Source organism: Monoraphidium neglectum (assembly GCF_000611645.1).
Source record: "Monoraphidium neglectum strain SAG 48.87 unplaced genomic scaffold scaffold00383, whole genome shotgun sequence".
Lineage (NCBI taxonomy): Eukaryota > Viridiplantae > Chlorophyta > Chlorophyceae > Sphaeropleales > Selenastraceae > Monoraphidium > Monoraphidium neglectum.
Genome location: NW_014013245.1, coordinates 2036 through 19407, shown reverse-complemented (window position 1 = coordinate 19407; position 17372 = coordinate 2036). Strand labels below are relative to the sequence as shown.

The window sequence follows — 17372 nt, the reverse complement described above, 5'->3', positions numbered from 1 at the left end:
GAGCCACAGGCAGAGGCCGCAGCAGTGGCGGCTTGCGCAGCCGCCAGCGCCTGGGCGGCCGCGTCCACAGCAGCAGCCGCGGCTGCCGTCGCGTTGGCTGCGTTTGTGGCACCAGTTCTGGTGGCTGCAGGCTGGGCCGGGAGTGCGGCGCTTGGTCGCCGTGCTTCGTCTGTGCGGCGCCCGGTGCTGGGGGCTGCGGACAGCACATGCCTGCTAGAGGACGGCCACGCCTTATGGCTGCGGTGGCCCTCGGTAAGGCGGCTGCTGTGACAGCAGCCGCTACTGTAGGCTTCCTTGTCCCACACTCTCGCCGCGCCCAGCGTTGGTCGGACCGCAGCCAGCGGCACCACACCTCCCGGCAGCGACACGGGTGCCCGCAACGGCCCTGCCTGTTGCGACAGCGAATGCATGCTGCGCAGGCTGGTAGCTGCTTCGGTGGCGGGACCTCCGAGGGCCCTGAGGCAGTGCGGTGCAACGATAGCATGTACCGCTGGTGACACCCCTTCGCCCAGCTGGGCTACGGCTGGCGACCTGGGGGAGCGGGGCGAACCCGTGCTGCACGTGCCACAGGTGACTGCGATGCTGCTGCTGCTGCAGCTGGTGTTGCTGCTGTTGCTGCTGCTGGCAGCCCCATGCGCCACGCTCGCGCCGCTGACACAGGTGCTTGGCGACGGTGCCTCATGGCCACTAGCGGGGGTGGCGGTCTGCGTACGCGCGCCCCCGGGAATAAATACGCCAGTGCCGCCATTGCGAAGCTGCCCTGAGGACACCATCACAGCCACGGGGTGCCACGTGCCGTTGGCCCAAGATGGCGCGCAGCCGGAGAGGCCGTTGCGCGGTGCGCCGCTGCCCTTGCTGCGCTGCTGCCCGGCAGCGGGCAACCGAGGAGCCCCCTTGCCGATGTGGCCGCTCGGACGCGGCGCCCGCATGTCGGCGACCTGGCGACGCCGTCCCCCCGTGTCCAGGCTATTCGCTCGCAGGTCCGCCATGTCACTGCTGTGTGGCAGCGACACCGGTGACATGCGCAAGCAACGCAGCGGGGTCAGAAGCGAGCATGCATGTCGATGTCCGCCGACTCGCGGCGTCTCCCCAGAAACGAAGGCCAATCACTTGCCCAAAAAAGACTTCAGGACTGTTGGTGTGCCTGTATAAATCTGGGGCAGAACTGACCACCCCAAACCAGGGCACGGGTGATTCACCGCAGCCCTGTGGTCAATGAGGCGCCTAATGCAAGACAATATTATGACACCCGCCTGCTGTTCCGCTTACCCGCTGGGCGCCTCCGGATAAACTGTGCGAGCCTCACAGTCCATCGCGGGGTATTGCGCCGAGGCCTCAGCCATGCGGGAAACGCGATGATAACACTTCGAATGAAACCCGTCTTGCTCTGAGAGTGCAGGCACCGGTATCGCTGGAGTCAGAAGGGAAAAACATGTCGATCAGCATCGTCACAATGTGCTTGATGACTTTCAAGAACCCGTTCACCTCATGATACACCAAAGACCGCTTTGCCGCAACGCGTCGGCCGCGTCCGCTGTACCGGTATCGGCTGCAGTGCTCTATTCATCTGTTGGCTGCATGGTGTCCTGCGCTTGACTCATTGGAGTTCTTGAACCAAAATTGATACAGCAGGTCTTGCAACTCATGCCGTGGAAACGCTTGAGCGTGCTTTGCTCGGTCGATCACATTCGTTCAGGCCGCTGCAAGAACGAAACGAGGGCACAGCGGCGGCAGTGGGACGCACTCCCACCGACTGGGAGCCAGTGAGCCAGATACGACGGAAGTGCGCCCGCAGATACTGCACACACTCTCGTCAGGGGATCTTCTGAGGCAATGTTGTCGACTCTTTCATTGCCGTGGATGCCCACGTGTACAGGCACTTGCAGAAGTACAACCGGCGTCTCAGGGGGCCTTCGCGCAATTGCGTCTGTGATTGCTGTGAGGAATGTGAGTGCCGGTTACCATCCAGACCTTTCAGCCTGTGTACCATTTTGTGGATTTTTTCTTTGTAGGACCTAAATTTCGCCCTTTTTGGATGATGGTTACAGCACAAAACAGCTGGTTTTTCATCCCATCATAGGCCCTATCGATGATGGACCAGCAACCCCTAGAGCAGCGTGCCTCACTCTTTTGACGAGTCATGGTGATGTCACAGGGCATGTGTGTCCTGACTTTTCAGCTTCCACCCTGGTTGCATCCCTGTGGGCGTGATGCACCCACAGGGATGCAACAACAGTCGTGATGTATTTCACATCATGAGGCCAAGGCTCGACGAGATATATCACGACTATTTCTTGTCAGAATTGCACTGGCTGCGCTCTGCCTGTGATCGTCTCCGCGCAGGCTTTGCCAGCTCGCAAGGAAGTAATGACTTGGTCTGCTTGCCACAAGCAAGGGCCCTGGCTTGCTTGCCAAGCCGTCCCCACGCTGACCACCACTGAGTGGGTGCGTGGAAGGTAAGCACCGGTACTTGCCCCTCATGCACAGTTCCTGGGGTCAATGGCCCGCGGCGATTGATTCAAAATGGCTTCGCTTCCCACCAGGTATTCCATTGACATGTCAAACGTTCCGATGCGACAGCAGCACGATCTGCAAAGCGCTGAGAGCGAGTTTGCTACATGTAAGATATCCATGCGATTGAAAGCATTGCTAGTTGTGTTTCATCAGGGGTGAGTCTTCCAACCAGGTGAGCTCGTCATCCCAAACGAGCTGCGACAAATTGAAAAGCAGCATATGTATTCGGAACGCGGCGGGCCCCTCCAGCGCCTCGCTGTGCTCGTCTATTGTCTCCATGGCCAGGGTTGGAATATTGAAGGGCGGCTCACGCAAATTCAATGGATAGTAATCACCTGGCACAGGTGCGTGGAGGTTGTGTGCGTGGCGTCGTACGTGTGTGTGAATGAGTGGTGGAAAGGATACAGATAGCTATGGGATACAGCTTGCATGTGTGCAAGTTGTGTGGCGCGCCGATATATATTTGCGTGCCCAACCTTGGGCACGCACCCTCAAAAAGTCGTAAAAATGGCAGGCGCATGGCCAGACAAGCAGCCAGTTGAACAATGACCTTCGAACGCGACTCCTGCCCTCAAAACACTGTCCGCTTTCACGGCCGCATCAAGGGCGCGGGGTGACATGAACACGCTACGGTTGAGCGTAGCGCACTACGCCCTCTCCTGCTCAACCTTACTCAACGGCGCCACTCGCAGGCTTTCCAATTGCGCAGGGCGTCAGCATTCACTGTCTCTGTATGTCTCTCGTTCTCTCCCTTTCTCATTCATCGGTGCGTGTACTGTTGTTTGGTACATATATACTATGTCTGCTGATTGCTGACGTTTGTGCCCATTTCCATCACGTAAACGCCTTGCTGTGATTCAGGGCGGCACGTGCTGCAGCATAACCCACTTGCCTTATGCGTGCTGCCTGTTTCTGTTCGCATTCCCCTCCCTCACGAGGCATGCCATCCATGCACGCATGCGTGCACAGGCGATGTTACGCTTCACACGTCCAGCACATGTGAGATTGTGGATGCACGAATGCAACCTAACTTGCATTTGTGTGCCGAGTGCGGTTTATCGGAAGCAAGCTGGTGTCCACATGTGGTGCGAGGGTACGATCCTGCATGTTGCAATAGGAATGCCAGGTGATCAGCCCAAGCGAACGTGGTTGACAAGAAATTAGTGCGGCGGTGACACCTGTGTGCAGCTGACGCACGCTTTGCAAATTGCAGCGTTGAGGCGGGATGTCATATGATGTCGCTTTACACGGTGGGAAACTTGTCAGAAATCTAGGGCAGCAACACGCCATCGATGACGTTGACGTAGCTGGCACCGGCGACTGATGGTGAAGGGCGGGTGGTGGGGATCGGCAGGATTTAGTGCAAAGGATGAAAAGTACAGCATGGACCAGCACCTGCATTTGCTGACAACAGTCCCGATTGACTGCAGGCAAGGTGGCATCCTTCAAGCGGGCCCCCACCCACAATTCATAAGACCCACAACAAAGCGTTTAGCACATGCTCAGCCAACTGGCCCTTCATTTGGACACTCACTGATGTTGTGCTTGCGGATCACAGCCTTGCCGCCCGCCTTGCCGGTGATGGTCACGACACCGGTGGTCGTGTTCCCCTTCTTGCTGATCACCTACAGAGTTTGGGTGGCACAGCATGTAAAAGGGCCGCAACTGGTCTGTATGAGTTGATCAGCAGCAGCGGCGGCGGCTCTGCAGCATTGCTGGCAACTGTGAGAAAATGCAGCCAGCTTTTGCCCGCAATAACGGCCCAGGACCAATGGCTCAATACCGGCCCAGGACTAATGGCTCACTCTTATGCTCCCCCACTCCCACCCTCGACCCTGCCTCTAGCCCCACGACCAGCCCCGACCCTTCTTACCTTTGTGACGGTGACAGGCACGCCTGCCAGGGTCTCAAAATTCTCAGTGCCCTTGCCCTTGAATGTGGGCACAATGGTGGCAGGCTTGATGGCGTGGTAGGCCAGCACATTGTGCAGCTTGGCAGCGTTGGCAATGAGGGCCTTGCCCGCGGGCGTGGCGGCCACGGCCTCGAGCGCCTGGAGGGGACCAAGGCGTGATGAGGGCTCCAAGTGTTGTGTTTCTCTGTACATGGACGAGTAAACACCAAAACAAGTTGCACGGTGCCAGCGCTAGTGTGTGACGGGCACAGTCAGGGGCCTGTGTAGGCCGGAGCCACAGCACGCAGATCCAGTCCAAAGCCAAAGCTGCAGTTGCCCTCCACTCCCAGCAGCGCAAGCATCCAATAATGACCAAGTAGATAGGCCCTTCCCTTAGGACCCACCTTGTTGACGGGCGCAAGGAGGGTGATGTTGGTGGTGGGGTCTGCGGCGGCTGCTGCGAGCTTGGGGTCCTTGGCGATGAAGGAGGCCAGAACAGAGACGGTGGGGCTAGAGGCCAGGGCCGCAGCAAGTGTGGGGAACACCTGAGGGGGGAGTTTGAGGAACACAACAGGGGTCAGGCCAGCCAGGAGGCTGGCGCACGGTGTGGCATACAGCCTATTTTTTTCAGGTGAATCCCCCATATGGTGTGGCATACAGCCTGTTGTTTTCAGCCGAATCCCCCATCAAAGTTGACAGCGGGCGCCAAATGCATGGGGCAAAGTGGCGTGTTTTGAGGCTCACGTTGGAAGGCAGCAGCACAGCGTCGATGACATGGATGGTCACATTGCCGCCGATCAGGTCGGTGCCCACCACGGTGGCGTTGTTCTGACGCACAGGCAGGCGAGGACAGGCGGCAAGGTTGGCTGCGAAGAGCAGCAAAACCAGGGTCGGCAGGCACGCCCCAACTTTTTCCGCAGGACCATGATCACCAGCGCAAACCCAATGGAAACAATGTTGCACGACATTGCAGGCGTCTGGGATCGGATATCCACAGGGGCACGTGCACACCTGGGGACCGACCACAACCACCTTGCCGCCCGCCTTGGCTTGCAGCAGAGCGCGCCACGACGCGGCCAGCAGCTTGCGTGCCGCCTTCGTGACGACGACCTTGAGTGTGCCGTGGCCGGCGGTCTTCAGCTTTGCGCCGTCGGTGACAGACGCGGCCTTGAGACTGGACCCAAGGACAATGTGCTGGCCAATGACGCGGTCCACCAGCAGGCTTGACTCAGGGGTCAGCAGGGATGCAGGGGTGCGCTTCAGCACCTTGGCCAGAGCCAGGATGGCCTGCACGTGTGTGCGTGTGCATGCGGCGTATGAGCGTGTGCGTGTGCGTGCACGTGCTCACTTGCACACAAGCGTATGTGCGTGCGTGCGTGCACAGGTGTCAATGTGTGTGTGTGTGTGTGTGTGTGTGTGTGTGTGTGTGTGTGTGTGCGCGCCAGTGCGTGCGAGCGCGTGCGTGCATGCGTACGTGCGTGTGTATGCATGTGTGCGTGAGTGTGACTGCGTGTCTGTGTAGTGTGTGTTGGGGGGTTGCGTGAAGGGCATCACTGCACAGTGATAGGGCTACAAGGGGCTGCGGAGCAGCCACAGGGGCGATTTTCTCCCTCCTCAGGGACAGGGCACGCCTGCATCACAAGCGGCCTTTGCCCACGGATACCCTTGGGCGCACCGCATCGGTGGGGGCGAAGATGGTGGCCTTGGTCAGGGGGGACTTGAGGAAGGGCTTGAGGCCAGATGCCTCAGCCAATTTGGTGAACAGGGTCAGGTTCTTGTTTGACTCCAGGGCCTGAGAAAGGGGGGGCCGGCAAGGTTGGAGAAAGTGCAGTGTGGGGCGGATATGCTTGCTGTGTGTATGTAAGCGGAGAACGGGCCAGACACTGAGCACGATCTGTGTGCACGCGGTGCTGCCGCCTGTGTAGGCTGCCCTGGCCGGACTGCCCAGCAGGTGGAGGCATCAACAGGTTGGTTACATGCACCCCTCAGCCCTGGTCACGCCAGCTCCTCACCGCCAGAGCAGTGGGGTAGGCCTTGGCCTCAGCTGCACGGGTAGAGGGCAGAGGGGCATAGAAGTCAAGGGACCCAGATTGGAGGCGGGCGGGGAGGAGTGGGCGGCGTGCACATTGCATCTCCGTCAAGAGTCCCGAAGTGACAAAGCACGGCCGCACGGGCTGCCGCGTAGCGGGACAACCCGTCATTCTGGGGCCCCCCTTGCCAAATGCAGTGAGCCATCGGTCGACGCCTTCGTTTGTGCGGAGGCCACTGCCCGTGGTCCTGAGTGTCCAATTGCAACCCGGTGTCGGTGCTCAGACGCTCTTTTCGGCCGTGTCTGGGCCACCTACCAGCACAGATGGACGCCAACAGCAACACGGCCGCAAACGCGCGGAGAGCGGCCATTTTGTCGTTGCCCTGGTACGGTAACTCGCGCAAAGCTCACTGTCGTGTTGAAATGTGGCTATTGAGGGCTGGCGAAGCGACGCAGGGAGGCAAACCTGGAATTTATGGTGTCGTGTAGTGTTCACGCCTGCAAGGCGAGCTTCGTATCGGCACCAGGCAGGGAGTTCAGGCCAGGTGAGTGCGAGGAGTACCTGTCGAGTCACTCAGTCAGTCACCCATCCTCAAAACTGCGAGGTGTGGCGCTCAAGCAGAACCACCGCATACTTCCTTACTTGTTACCTGCGACATCCGGCAATCGTTCCGCTCGCCAGAAGGTGCGACCCTTCGTTCGTCCTGCTCCGCGCACGTCCCCGCGAGTGTGGTTGTGTTTCCTGTGTTATTGCACATGAACAGTGCCACGTCACTTGTGCGAGAGCGACTTGGCTCCAATGCTTCATCCACGCAGACCGTCGAGAGCAAGTGACTCCTTCACACCAAGGCGTTCCAACCGGCCGAAACTATGACCAAAGCACTTGTCGCCACCGTGCTCCTCGCGCTGATGGTGTCGGCCGCAGTTGCCACACCCCTGACGAAGGCTGAGGGTGAGGCACTGGCCTGGATTGCCGGGGCCGCAGCTGGCCGGTGTCTGGGCCGCGCGCCCGGTCCAACACACCTTGAGTATGGATGCTGCTGGTGCATTTTTGCGCAGCGGCCTAAGCGCAGGTGTAGCCCAGCTCTGCCTGGTCTGTGCACAAGCTGCAACTGCTGATCCTCGCAAATGTATCAACATTGCCGCCTGGCGTCGTCGGGCATCACGTGCCCAGGCCGCCGCCTGATGCAGCGCGGCGGCGGCATTGATGGCGGCATACAGACGCAAGACATCCTGTCGGAGAATGACGCCGCCGCCGGCATTCAGCAGGCCGTCAGCAGTGGCAACGCGTACCAGGCCACTGAGGACGGCTTCAGGGACGCGTACGGCGCCACCTTGTGAGCTTCCTGCGACATTGCTGGGGGCCGTGCTGCTTGGGGGTGTGGGCATTGTCATATTTTGGGGGGGGGGGGGCAGGTGCACTGCCCAGCGTGGGAGTGGAGCTCTGGTTGCGGCGCAAATGACCCCTGCTAATCCGCGCCCCCTGCGGCCACCGCGTTGCAGCCCCGACGACTCCTCGAATGCCTACTGGTACGCCACTGGCGGCTCAAAGTGACCTGGCCTAGCCCAAGTACCACTGCAGACAACCCCCCTCCCATGAAAACACTCTTGTGCGGGCTTGGTTGGCACTGCTCTTGGCGGGGGCTTGTGACCGCGCTGCCACACGCGAGTCCTACTTCCGACCAGTCCCTGAGCGTGAGCTGCGGCGTCTGCACAATGTATCTGCTACACGCGTGCAACGTATCCCGCTGCGCCTTCGTGCTGCACCGTTCAAGACCTGCATTCCAGTCAGGCACGCGTGCCTCCTGCAGGTCACCATCGCACGTCCACAATCTAGTGTAAATCGCCTTCCCTACCAGAGAGCTGCAAGGGGGATTCTGACATGCTCAGTCAAAGCGCAGTTGGTACTCAATGCCTCTTGACGCAAGGGCAACACCGGATGTACTATTCTCTTTCAGCTGGAAGCAATGGGCCGCCCATCGCATCCAATGCTTCAGCACAGTTGATAAGCAGACAAATGGCTTGGGTTGTTGGCGTCATGTACAAAACCCCTGGTATGTTTGTATTAGATATCAGCTGATTGTGGCACTGGTAATTTCCACTGCAAGCGCCTCCACTAGCAAGTGTTGACAAAGGCCCCGAGCGCATGTTGACAAATCTGCAGCGGACACCCAGGCGCATGCGGCCGTGTGCAGAAAGGTGGGCAAAGACGGATGCAAAGCATGATTGCAAGCACATAGCCGCACACAGGCAGGGCCGCCCATTGCGACTACGCAGTTTCAAGCGTGGCTGATTTGCTCGTCAGGGGGATCATGGCTGATTTGGCAGGGTGTTGCACTGAAAACTGCAACCAAGTCGTATTGCGGGTGGTTTTGCCAAGGAAGCGGGTTTCCACATCCTTGCGCATTTGCCAGCGCCCACTCTGAAGTACATAAATGCACAAAGCTTGTTAGGGTTTCACTGCACGCCGTGCAGAGCATTCCCAAATCGAGAGACTGTCGCTGCACGCTGATGCTGCGGCGTAGCGTCTCGACACTCTATGCCATTTCAGCCACGGCTGCATGCGCAACCGCCTCTGCGAGTGCACCAGCCTCCGTGTGCACGCGGTTCCAGGCATTGTCTCGCTCTCGGCGGAAAGGCTTGCCGCCTGCAGGAAGAAGTCGGGCCGAGCACGTTCTCATGCAGACATCAAATACTGCAGGGACAGTGGTCACCAACCTCCCACTTGTTGCAGCAGCCACAGCACAACATAGCGCACTTCACTGCAAAAATGCAGACGGCACGCCAGCAGATTCACCTCTACATGCTTTCGTCGATCTACCAAGGAAACATAACTGCAACGGTTGATCTGACAGCTCCCAAGTAAAAGCACCAGGGTCTGTTCAGGCAGCTCAACATGCGCGCGGTGGACAGCACGACAGCTGCCGTTTGCCACTGTTGCCACCTGAACAACTGCCTGTCAACGCCGCATCATGGGCGCGGCGTCACGCGAGCATGCTTACATCACCTCTACACGCACACGCACACGCACACGCACACGCACACGCACACGCACACGCACACGCACACGCACACGCACACGCACACGCACACGCACACGCACACACAAACTTGATCCAACATGGCGCTACTTGTGGCATGGCTTTGTAGCCGCGCCAGGCGTTTGCATAGCTTCTCCCTCTCCCCCGCTCGCTCTCTGGCCCCCTTTCGCCCGTCCTCTTGCCCTCTCCTGCTGACGGATTGCTGCGTGCCCGTGCAAATTTCAAATGGAGGGACGCACGATTGGTGACAAAACAACAGTGTGTGCGCTTGCCATCGAGGCCAAATGCATTTTGCCTTGATGGGACATGCTTGTTGATGTACGGTGAGCATGTTACACGTTTGTTGACTGGCGTAAGCAGCAACAAAGCACGTTGCTTGAGGAGCAGCAAAGTGCAGCCACAAAACAGGGTGCGACCAAGAGAGGCAGCCAAGCGAAGCGGATGCGTCCATCCACCTACAAGTGTCTGACTGTTGGAGAGATGTTGCTGTGTGAACACCTTGCTTCACAGCACAATTCCGCGCGGCAAGTCGTAAACACCGAATGCTGCACACGTGCCGTTGGTGCTGGTGCAGGTGCTGCCATTGCAGATCAGACGATGTGGTGTCTTTGCTGCAGCTGCTATGTGCCCTCCTCTAGGCTCGGCCGCTGCTCCTGCTCCTGCTCCTGCTCCTGCTCCTGGTCCTGCTGCTGCTGCTGGACATTCCCCTTGTCCTGTTTTGCAGCCGCCGCTGCCTTCATGCCTTCTGCGGTGTCCTCCCAGGCCGACACGTCCATGTCCCGCCTGTGTGTGTGTGTGTGTGTGAAGGGGGGAAGCGTGGCAAGGAGATGCACAGAAGGTGAGGTGATGGAACAAGCGGGCCTTCCAGGATTGTCTTCAAGCAAGCTGGCATCCTGGCGGTGCCAGTGAGATGCAACAGTGCGGCACCGTATCCAATCAGTCTGGAGCGGGAGTGCTCCAAAGGCTCGGGTATGCAAGCTTGATGTTCTGGTGCCGCCCCCATGCGGATCAGGTTTGAGTGTGCATGAGCAGACCCCCCTACCGCCCCAGCCGGCAATGCCGTCACAAGGTCATTTGGTTTGCCCGTCAACATATGTACGAATGGCCAAGCACACCATTGCAACTACCACAGTCAAACAAACCAACCCAGTCCCAACTCAGCGCGATAGCAATCACTCCTGTACCCAAAACCCGACTGCCCAAGCAAAGGGCAGCAGCACCAGCACAGGACACCCACCGGTAGTACTGCAGCTGCCGCTCTGTCATGAGCAGCTCCGCCGCGCCACCGCCAAACACGTCGACGCGCCGCTGCCGCCACCAGTCGAGGTTCAGGTGCAGTGCGCCGTACAGCGGCCCTGGAACGTCGTCCAGGGGGGGCGCCGGTGGGAAGGGGGAGTCCGAGGGGTCGAGCGAGGGCGCCTCCACAAACTGGCGCACGGCGCGGATGCGCTCGACGGTCTCGGGGTGCAGCAGGGTGTCCACCACCTGGTGGAGGTGAGGGGGAGGGCAGGCAGCAAGGGTGGTGCGGGTGTGAGCTGCTGCTAGCGGGGCGCTGTATGGCTGTTTAGGGTGGGCGCATGATGGATTCGACGAGATGCCCAAAGGCCAAAGGATGTGCGTCACATGGCAGTGGCACTGAAGTGCATTGCAAACGCCCCGCACTCTCAAACCCTTAAATCCCCCAGAGCGCCCGCCGTTCCAGCCCACACACTGGCCATCCCTCCAGACCCCCGCCAATTCCTGCACCGGCAGGCCCCCCTGGCCGGTGATGCACCCACCCTCTCTGCCAGCTCCTCTGCTGTGTTGCGCCCCACCAGGTCCACCACATCCAGCCGCCCCATGACAGCCTTGGACACCAGGCGCAGCGTGGCGGCGTCAAGCTTGAGGCGATCCCCCGCAGGAGCAGCCGCCGCTCCCTCCTGCCCCTCGAGCGCCTCTCTGGAGGGACCCTCCTCCTGCCCCTCCTGGTATTGCTCATCTCCTGGCGCCTGTGCCTCGCGTGCACCAGCCTGACCCTCCTCGTGCTGCTGCTGCTCCTGCTGCTGCCGTGTGAGCTCCTCCGCGCGAGCCATGACCTCTGGCATGCGGCGGCCCAGGACTTCTGACAGGATGGGCATGAAGTCGCTGTCAATATTGATGTCACAGGGGCCCAGGGGGGTGGTCTGTTGCGGAAGGCAACAGGATTGGTCAGGGTTGGGGGGCGAGGATGAGAGTGTTTTCCAAAATTCTCCCAAGGATTGCACTTCCTTGACAAGGCTTGCTGATCGATTGGCTCATTGAAGCGAGTTGGAGCGAGTTGGACAAGCATTTGTGTGTCTGCCCAGCAACCCAGCCAAAGACAATGGTGAGCCAACGTCGCGGTACCAACTGCTGGGCGCAACCCCTGCTAGTGACGTTGACAGCCCAGTGCCATCCACCTCAATGATCTCGACCAGCCGCGTCCCGCTCAGCCGTTCGTCTGGCGCCGCCACCATCTCCTTGGCCACCAGCTCGATGGCAGGGCGCCGCTCTTGCACCAGCTTGCGGGTGCGCTCCCAGGCAGCCTTGAGCAGCGTGAGGGTCAGCTTGTGGTACCTTGGAGTAAGAATGGAGTATTCAAGCGAGGTGAGATGGGTAAAATTTTATTAGTGGGCCAAAGCCATGGGCCGAAGCGCCTTTGCAAACGCGCACGCATATCCGCCTGGCCCCGCAGTGGCGTTTTGCCACAGAACCTTGCATCGCCTTCCGCAGCGACAGTGCTGCCATTCCCTCCCCCTTCACAGGGCCGCAAACCGGGCCGCCCCTGCACCCACCCGAGCTCCTCGTCCAGCCCTGGCGCCAGGGAGTCCCTCTGGTTGACCCAGTTGGCGTCCTCCCCCAGGTACACGTACGTGTGCAGCGGCGGCAGCGACCTGAACCGCGGGTGCAGCTGGCTGTTGCGCACGCAGTAGTACGCCAGCTCAAACGCGTCCGCGATGGGCGCCGCCGTCGCAAGTGACGCGGCGTCGGGGCCCCAGGTATCGGTCTCAAAGGCGCGGGGTGCGTAGAGGGGCAGCAGGAGGCCGGCCACGTGGAACCACTCTCCTAGGGGCTCGTCCCCCACCACGGCCGCGTTGACCTGTCAATGATGTGACGTTGACAACATGGAAGCTTTATGAATTATATGACGGGTTGTGCTGTTGAATGGGGTGCATTCAAGTGTCTGTGCAGCAGTGCGGCAGTCGGTGAGCACCCAGTGAGGAAGAGGTTCCACCTGCAATTGCACGCGACCTGTGTCTTGCAGCATGCCGACTGATCATCACGCAGGCAGCACCAAAGTGCATGCAAACCGGCAGATATGATGGCACCCCCCACCGCATGAACCGCAGTTGCTGGCTTGATGCAACCGCCCAGCAGGCTTGACAGAGGAGAGCACCCACCCACCTTGAAGTTCGTCTTCCAGTCCATCGCCTCAATCTCCTCTGGGTGCCAGTTGGGGTCCAGGCTCTCCTCGCTTTGGATGAACTCGACAAAGGGGCCCTGACACAGGATACATGATGTGATATGTTGCTGAGGGTTTCTAGCAATTGTGATTGGGATGAGGAAGGCCACGGTTTGTGCCTATGATGCGCGTCTGGCGTGTGCAGGCTGCACATGAGCCACTGCCGGGGGCGCCGATGGCCGCCACGCCATGGCACAGCAGGATGTGTCCAGTAGTCCGTGGCCCCACCTGGCCCTTCCTGCGGCTCCACATTGTGACGAACTTGATGGGCTCAACCCCAGGCGTCAGCGCCAGTGCCACAGCCTTGGCCGCAGTCACCTGAGCCGGCGAGGTGTTCATGGGGGGGAGTGGCTTAGCGATGCTGGGCTTGACGATTGTAGGTGTTAAACAAGATGGTTGAATAGGATGAGAATCGATCATTTGAGCGTCGTCAGCTGACTAGACTTGCATAGATGTATGCATATGCATACATATGTGTGTACATGAATCTACACGTTTTCATAATGCACCCACCAGAGCCAGCCTGTCCTTGGCCTCGGACGGCGGGATCTTGGGCGCCCCCGGCCCCCACTCCTGCGCCTCGATGACCTCCAGCACCATGGGCAGGGTGATCTTCTCGACGCCGCGGCGCACCTGGAGGGGTGAGGGTGTGGGGGTTGTGATTGTAGACAGGGGAAGCTGCAACTTGGGAGGTGAACGCAACACCGTTACAACCGCCCTGGCCGAACTCCAAAACCAATGCACCCAAAGTTTGGAGCGCCCCCTGCGCACCGTCAGGATCGCGGCCTCGTTCATGAGGTTGGCCAGGGCGGCGGCGCTCCAGCCCTGGGTCACCTCCGCCACGCGCGTCAGCATGGCGTCACCCTCCAGCGGCTTGTTCCTGGGACGAGGCAACCAGACAAAGCGCAACTTGAAACCCAAAAACTTGCCCAGGAAAAAATCGTGTGACAGGCACATTATTTGTGTAAAACGCACCGAGGGGGTTCTTCCCCTCGTTGCGCGTGTGTCACCCAATCTCGGTGGGGCCGCGCAGGCACGCACGCCACTCGTCGTGCGCGTGACCCGGCGCGCAACCCGGCATTCTCTGCGTCCACCGCTTCGGAATCCCCCCCTCAGAACCTGCTGTGTATCTTGAGGATCTCCATGCGCGCGGTGGGCCCGGGGGTGGGAATCTCGTAGACCACCTCGAAGCGCCCCGGCCTGAGCAGCGCCTGGTCCAGCTCCTGGGCCAGGTTGGTGGCCCCGATGGTCAGGACCTGAGGGGAGCGGAGCGGAAGATGAGGGGGTTGACAAAAGTTACTCGGACTTGCCACGCTCACGGCTAGATGGGAATTGTGTGGAAGGGGGTGTGATGACGTTTGCAAGAGGGGCACTTGGCGAATGCAACGTGGGTCAGGCAGTTTCAGCAGAGGGGAGATGGCCGCAGCGAGCCAAGAGGACAGGTGCTGGACTAAGACGTTTGAGCCTGCAGGGCACCCATGGCCTCTTCATGGCTTTGCTGTTTGGACCCATATCAAGAGCCACATCGCTACGCCCACCTGCTCCAGATTGCCGTGGATGCCATCCATGGCGACCAGCATGGCGAGCAGCGCGCTCTCGCGCTCCATGGAGCCGGGGTCCGCGCCGAGGGTGGAGCGGGAGCGCCCGATGGCGTCGATCTCGTCGATGAAGATGATGCAGGGGGCCTGGACGGGAGGATGGGTGTAGGCGGTGTCAGGAGCGGGGGGATGGTGAGGGGGTCGAGGTGTGAAAGGAGTGACGGTGGGTGCACTCGTGCAAAGCAAGGAAGGGCAGGACGATGTGTTGGTAGCGAAGGACGCGAGAGCTGCCCGCATGTGTTGACAAGCAGCAAGTGCAAAGGTGTGCTCAGCGCCTGGAGGATCCAGCGTTCGGCGCTGCGCCTCGCGGTGCTCAGCAGAGCCGTGGGCGCACGCACACCTTCTTGCGTGCGGAGTGGTAGAGGCTGTTGACGCGCGCCGCCGCCACCCCCGCGTACATCTCGACAAACTCCGACCCCACAGCGGACAGGAATGTCACGCCCGCCTGGTGTTGGTGGGGGTGAGGGGATGAGGGTGGTACCCGACGGTCGTAGGCGTCCAGCGCCCAACACGGAGGACATGGGGGACAGCGTGTGCGTGTGTGTGTGCGCGCGCGCACATATGTGTGTGTGTGGGTGTGTGTGTGTGTGTGTGTTGTGTGTGTGTTTGTGCGCGCGTGCGTGCGTGCGTGCGTTTGTTGAGATAGAGCAGGCATGTAGGGGAGCAGGAGGGCGTGGAACCATGTTTTGTGTTGGCCAATAACCAGTACAGTACAGGTTTTGCAAGCATTGCGCGCAGCCACAGCAGTTAGCCACGGTCGGGCAGGTTGAAACTGAGTTGCAGCAAGGGCTTGGCAGATCGGTGTCCGCACCTCGCCCGCAATGGCGCGCGCCAGGTACGTCTTGCCGGTGCCGGGCGGCCCCTGGAAGATGATGCCCTGGGGGGTCCAGGGGTGAGGCCGGTGGAGGGATGGGCGGTTGAGAGGACGCTAATGATTCAAATGCACCGCACACGGCGCAACTTCAGCATGCCCTTTAGTGGATGGCCTACAGCCCCCCCCCCCCTCCACGCTCTGTCGCGGCAAGTCTGCCCCTCACCAGCTGCTTTCAGAGCATCAAAATCACCATGACCCAGGCTCAAAACGCAGCCAGGATCTCGCGCACGGTGTCATGTGCAAAAGCATGCACATGCATGTGCGGCTCGCCCCCTTCACTCACACACGTACGACGCATGCAAGCATGCGTGCGCACACGTGCAGGTTGCTGTCCACGCTCCAGTGGACTCACCCTGGGCACCCTCGCCCCGACCCTCTTGTAGGCGTCGTCCCCCAGCAGCATCTTCACCACCTCACGCATCTCAAACACCAGGCCAGGCATGCCGGCGATGTCCTGGAAGCGGACCCCCGTGTCGCGCAGCTGGCCGGTCTTGGCGTCGCGCGTCATGAACTCGCGGGCCCTGGTGAGGGGTGGGCCAGGGGTCCGGGTGTGAGAGCACGGCGAGGCGATGTCTTGTTGCTGCAACAGCATGCGCTTGAAGTAGGGCTCGACGTGGAACTCGGGCCGGAGCCATCCCAGTGTGATGCCCGCAGGGCTTAGACTGACGCCCCGGGCGCCCCCCCCCCTTCCTGGCAGCGATGCATGTGCTACCGACGGCTTGCGCCTGCACACTGGGAAACTCACGGGGCCTTGGTGAGCCGCTCCCACATGTTCTGCTTGCGGTTCTTTTTGGCGCGCTTCTTGGCAATGAACTTCACGAATTTGGTGGAGCTGATGATGTTGATGGCTATGGAGCAGCCCCTGCGGAGTTGGTTGGTTGGTCAATTTTGGTTGTGTGTGTATGTGTGTTATGGGAGAGGAGGGGTGTGTGGTGGCAGGAGCTCTGCCAAAAAATTGAGCAGAGAGGCATGATCGACCTTGGAAGGACAATCGCACATCAACGAGGCATGTATAATCCCGGGACACCGCTATTGCCCACAACTCAGCCATCAGCATTCATAAGCTGTATTCATGCGTCCCGGTCTCTTTTCTGAGAGAAGAGATTACGGTCGCTCATACAGAAATCTCGTGTAGAATTCACTTGGCTTGAGCTAGGACACACCAACACATGAACGTCCAACACCGACCGACAGGAAAAGAATGCGCAGCTGGTGGTCTTGCACTGTACATCTTGCGCTATCACAGCGCCATGTGATTGCAATGCAGCTCCTCAAGACTCTCTGAAAGCACACACGATCATATGCACGGGCGCACGAGTCAACGGGTGCCCTTGTTCACAGTCCCAGGCACACATGCACGCTTGCTTGCATGGAGGCACCCGCCTGCACACGCACACACGCACGCACCTGACGAAAAGCGCAAAGGCCGCTGCCTGCTCAAAGAAGCGGAGCTTCCTGTCGTCCAGCAGCCACGACAGGAACGCCCAACTGGTAGTATTGATGATGGGTTTGCCAGCAAGGACGCAGAGATTGGGGTGATTTCACTTGGTGGTAGGTGGCACAGAACCCAGAATGGGGGTGTTGTAGCAGGCTGGGGGAAGTCCGTAATTTGGGTGGGCAGCCTGCAACATAATGCCGCGTTTGCTGGCCAAGGTGTGCAAGAATCCCCCCACATTGGGTCCGCCAACTAGGAACCCAGTTTCTCCCAGGTGAAGCCAGCATGCAAGCATCACAGAAGCAGATGTGCCACCCTCCCTGATACTGCTGTGGCTGCTGCTTCGCGCAGGGCCTAACCACCCCACCCCTTCCAACCGCTGTCCCAACCCTCCAACCCCTCCCTGCTCTCACTTTTCCCCCGGGTCCATGACCTGCAGCTCCGTCCTGACCTCCCCCAGCCGGGTGAACCCGCTCCAGGGCATCACGTATGCCTTGGACTCCTGGTCCCACACGACAGGGACCTTGTGT

General features: G+C 60.0%; 3 protein-coding genes across 3 annotated transcripts in view; 1 reads left to right on the top strand and 2 right to left on the bottom strand.

Annotated features, from left to right (window-relative positions):
• Positions 1 to 3784: 3784 nt before the first annotated feature.
• MNEG_3141 (hypothetical protein) lies at positions 3785 to 6805 on the bottom strand (the record flags this gene model as incomplete). The annotated part of the gene is made up of 9 exons (XM_014048382.1): positions 3785 to 3834; positions 4049 to 4139; positions 4388 to 4564; positions 4810 to 4950; positions 5150 to 5233; positions 5417 to 5692; positions 6081 to 6197; positions 6418 to 6449; positions 6751 to 6805. 9 exons carry the CDS (start codon positions 6803 to 6805, stop codon positions 3785 to 3787), a joined length of 1023 nt encoding a protein of 340 aa, XP_013903836.1.
• Positions 6806 to 7304: 499 nt separating this feature from the next.
• On the top strand, positions 7305 to 7775 carry MNEG_3140 (hypothetical protein; the record flags this gene model as incomplete). Its single annotated transcript, XM_014048381.1, has 2 exons — positions 7305 to 7386; positions 7609 to 7775. 2 exons carry the CDS (start codon positions 7305 to 7307, stop codon positions 7773 to 7775), a joined length of 249 nt encoding a protein of 82 aa, XP_013903835.1.
• Positions 7776 to 10095: 2320 nt separating this feature from the next.
• Positions 10096 to 17372, bottom strand: part of MNEG_3139 (cell division protease FtsH) — a gene marked incomplete at both ends in the record, with an annotated part of 9191 nt that continues 1914 nt past the window's right edge. Inside the window, 17 exons of the mRNA XM_014048380.1 lie at positions 10096 to 10258; positions 10713 to 10960; positions 11254 to 11637; positions 11893 to 12049; positions 12268 to 12572; positions 12878 to 12973; positions 13164 to 13253; positions 13449 to 13568; positions 13707 to 13815; positions 14055 to 14191; positions 14474 to 14620; positions 14874 to 14978; positions 15345 to 15410; positions 15760 to 15928; positions 16153 to 16269; positions 16815 to 16895; positions 17256 to 17365. Of these exons, the coding sequence (XP_013903834.1) occupies positions 10096 to 10258; positions 10713 to 10960; positions 11254 to 11637; positions 11893 to 12049; positions 12268 to 12572; positions 12878 to 12973; positions 13164 to 13253; positions 13449 to 13568; positions 13707 to 13815; positions 14055 to 14191; positions 14474 to 14620; positions 14874 to 14978; positions 15345 to 15410; positions 15760 to 15928; positions 16153 to 16269; positions 16815 to 16895; positions 17256 to 17365 (2604 nt within the window). The remainder of the gene's footprint in view (positions 10259 to 10712; positions 10961 to 11253; positions 11638 to 11892; positions 12050 to 12267; positions 12573 to 12877; positions 12974 to 13163; positions 13254 to 13448; positions 13569 to 13706; positions 13816 to 14054; positions 14192 to 14473; positions 14621 to 14873; positions 14979 to 15344; positions 15411 to 15759; positions 15929 to 16152; positions 16270 to 16814; positions 16896 to 17255; positions 17366 to 17372) is intronic.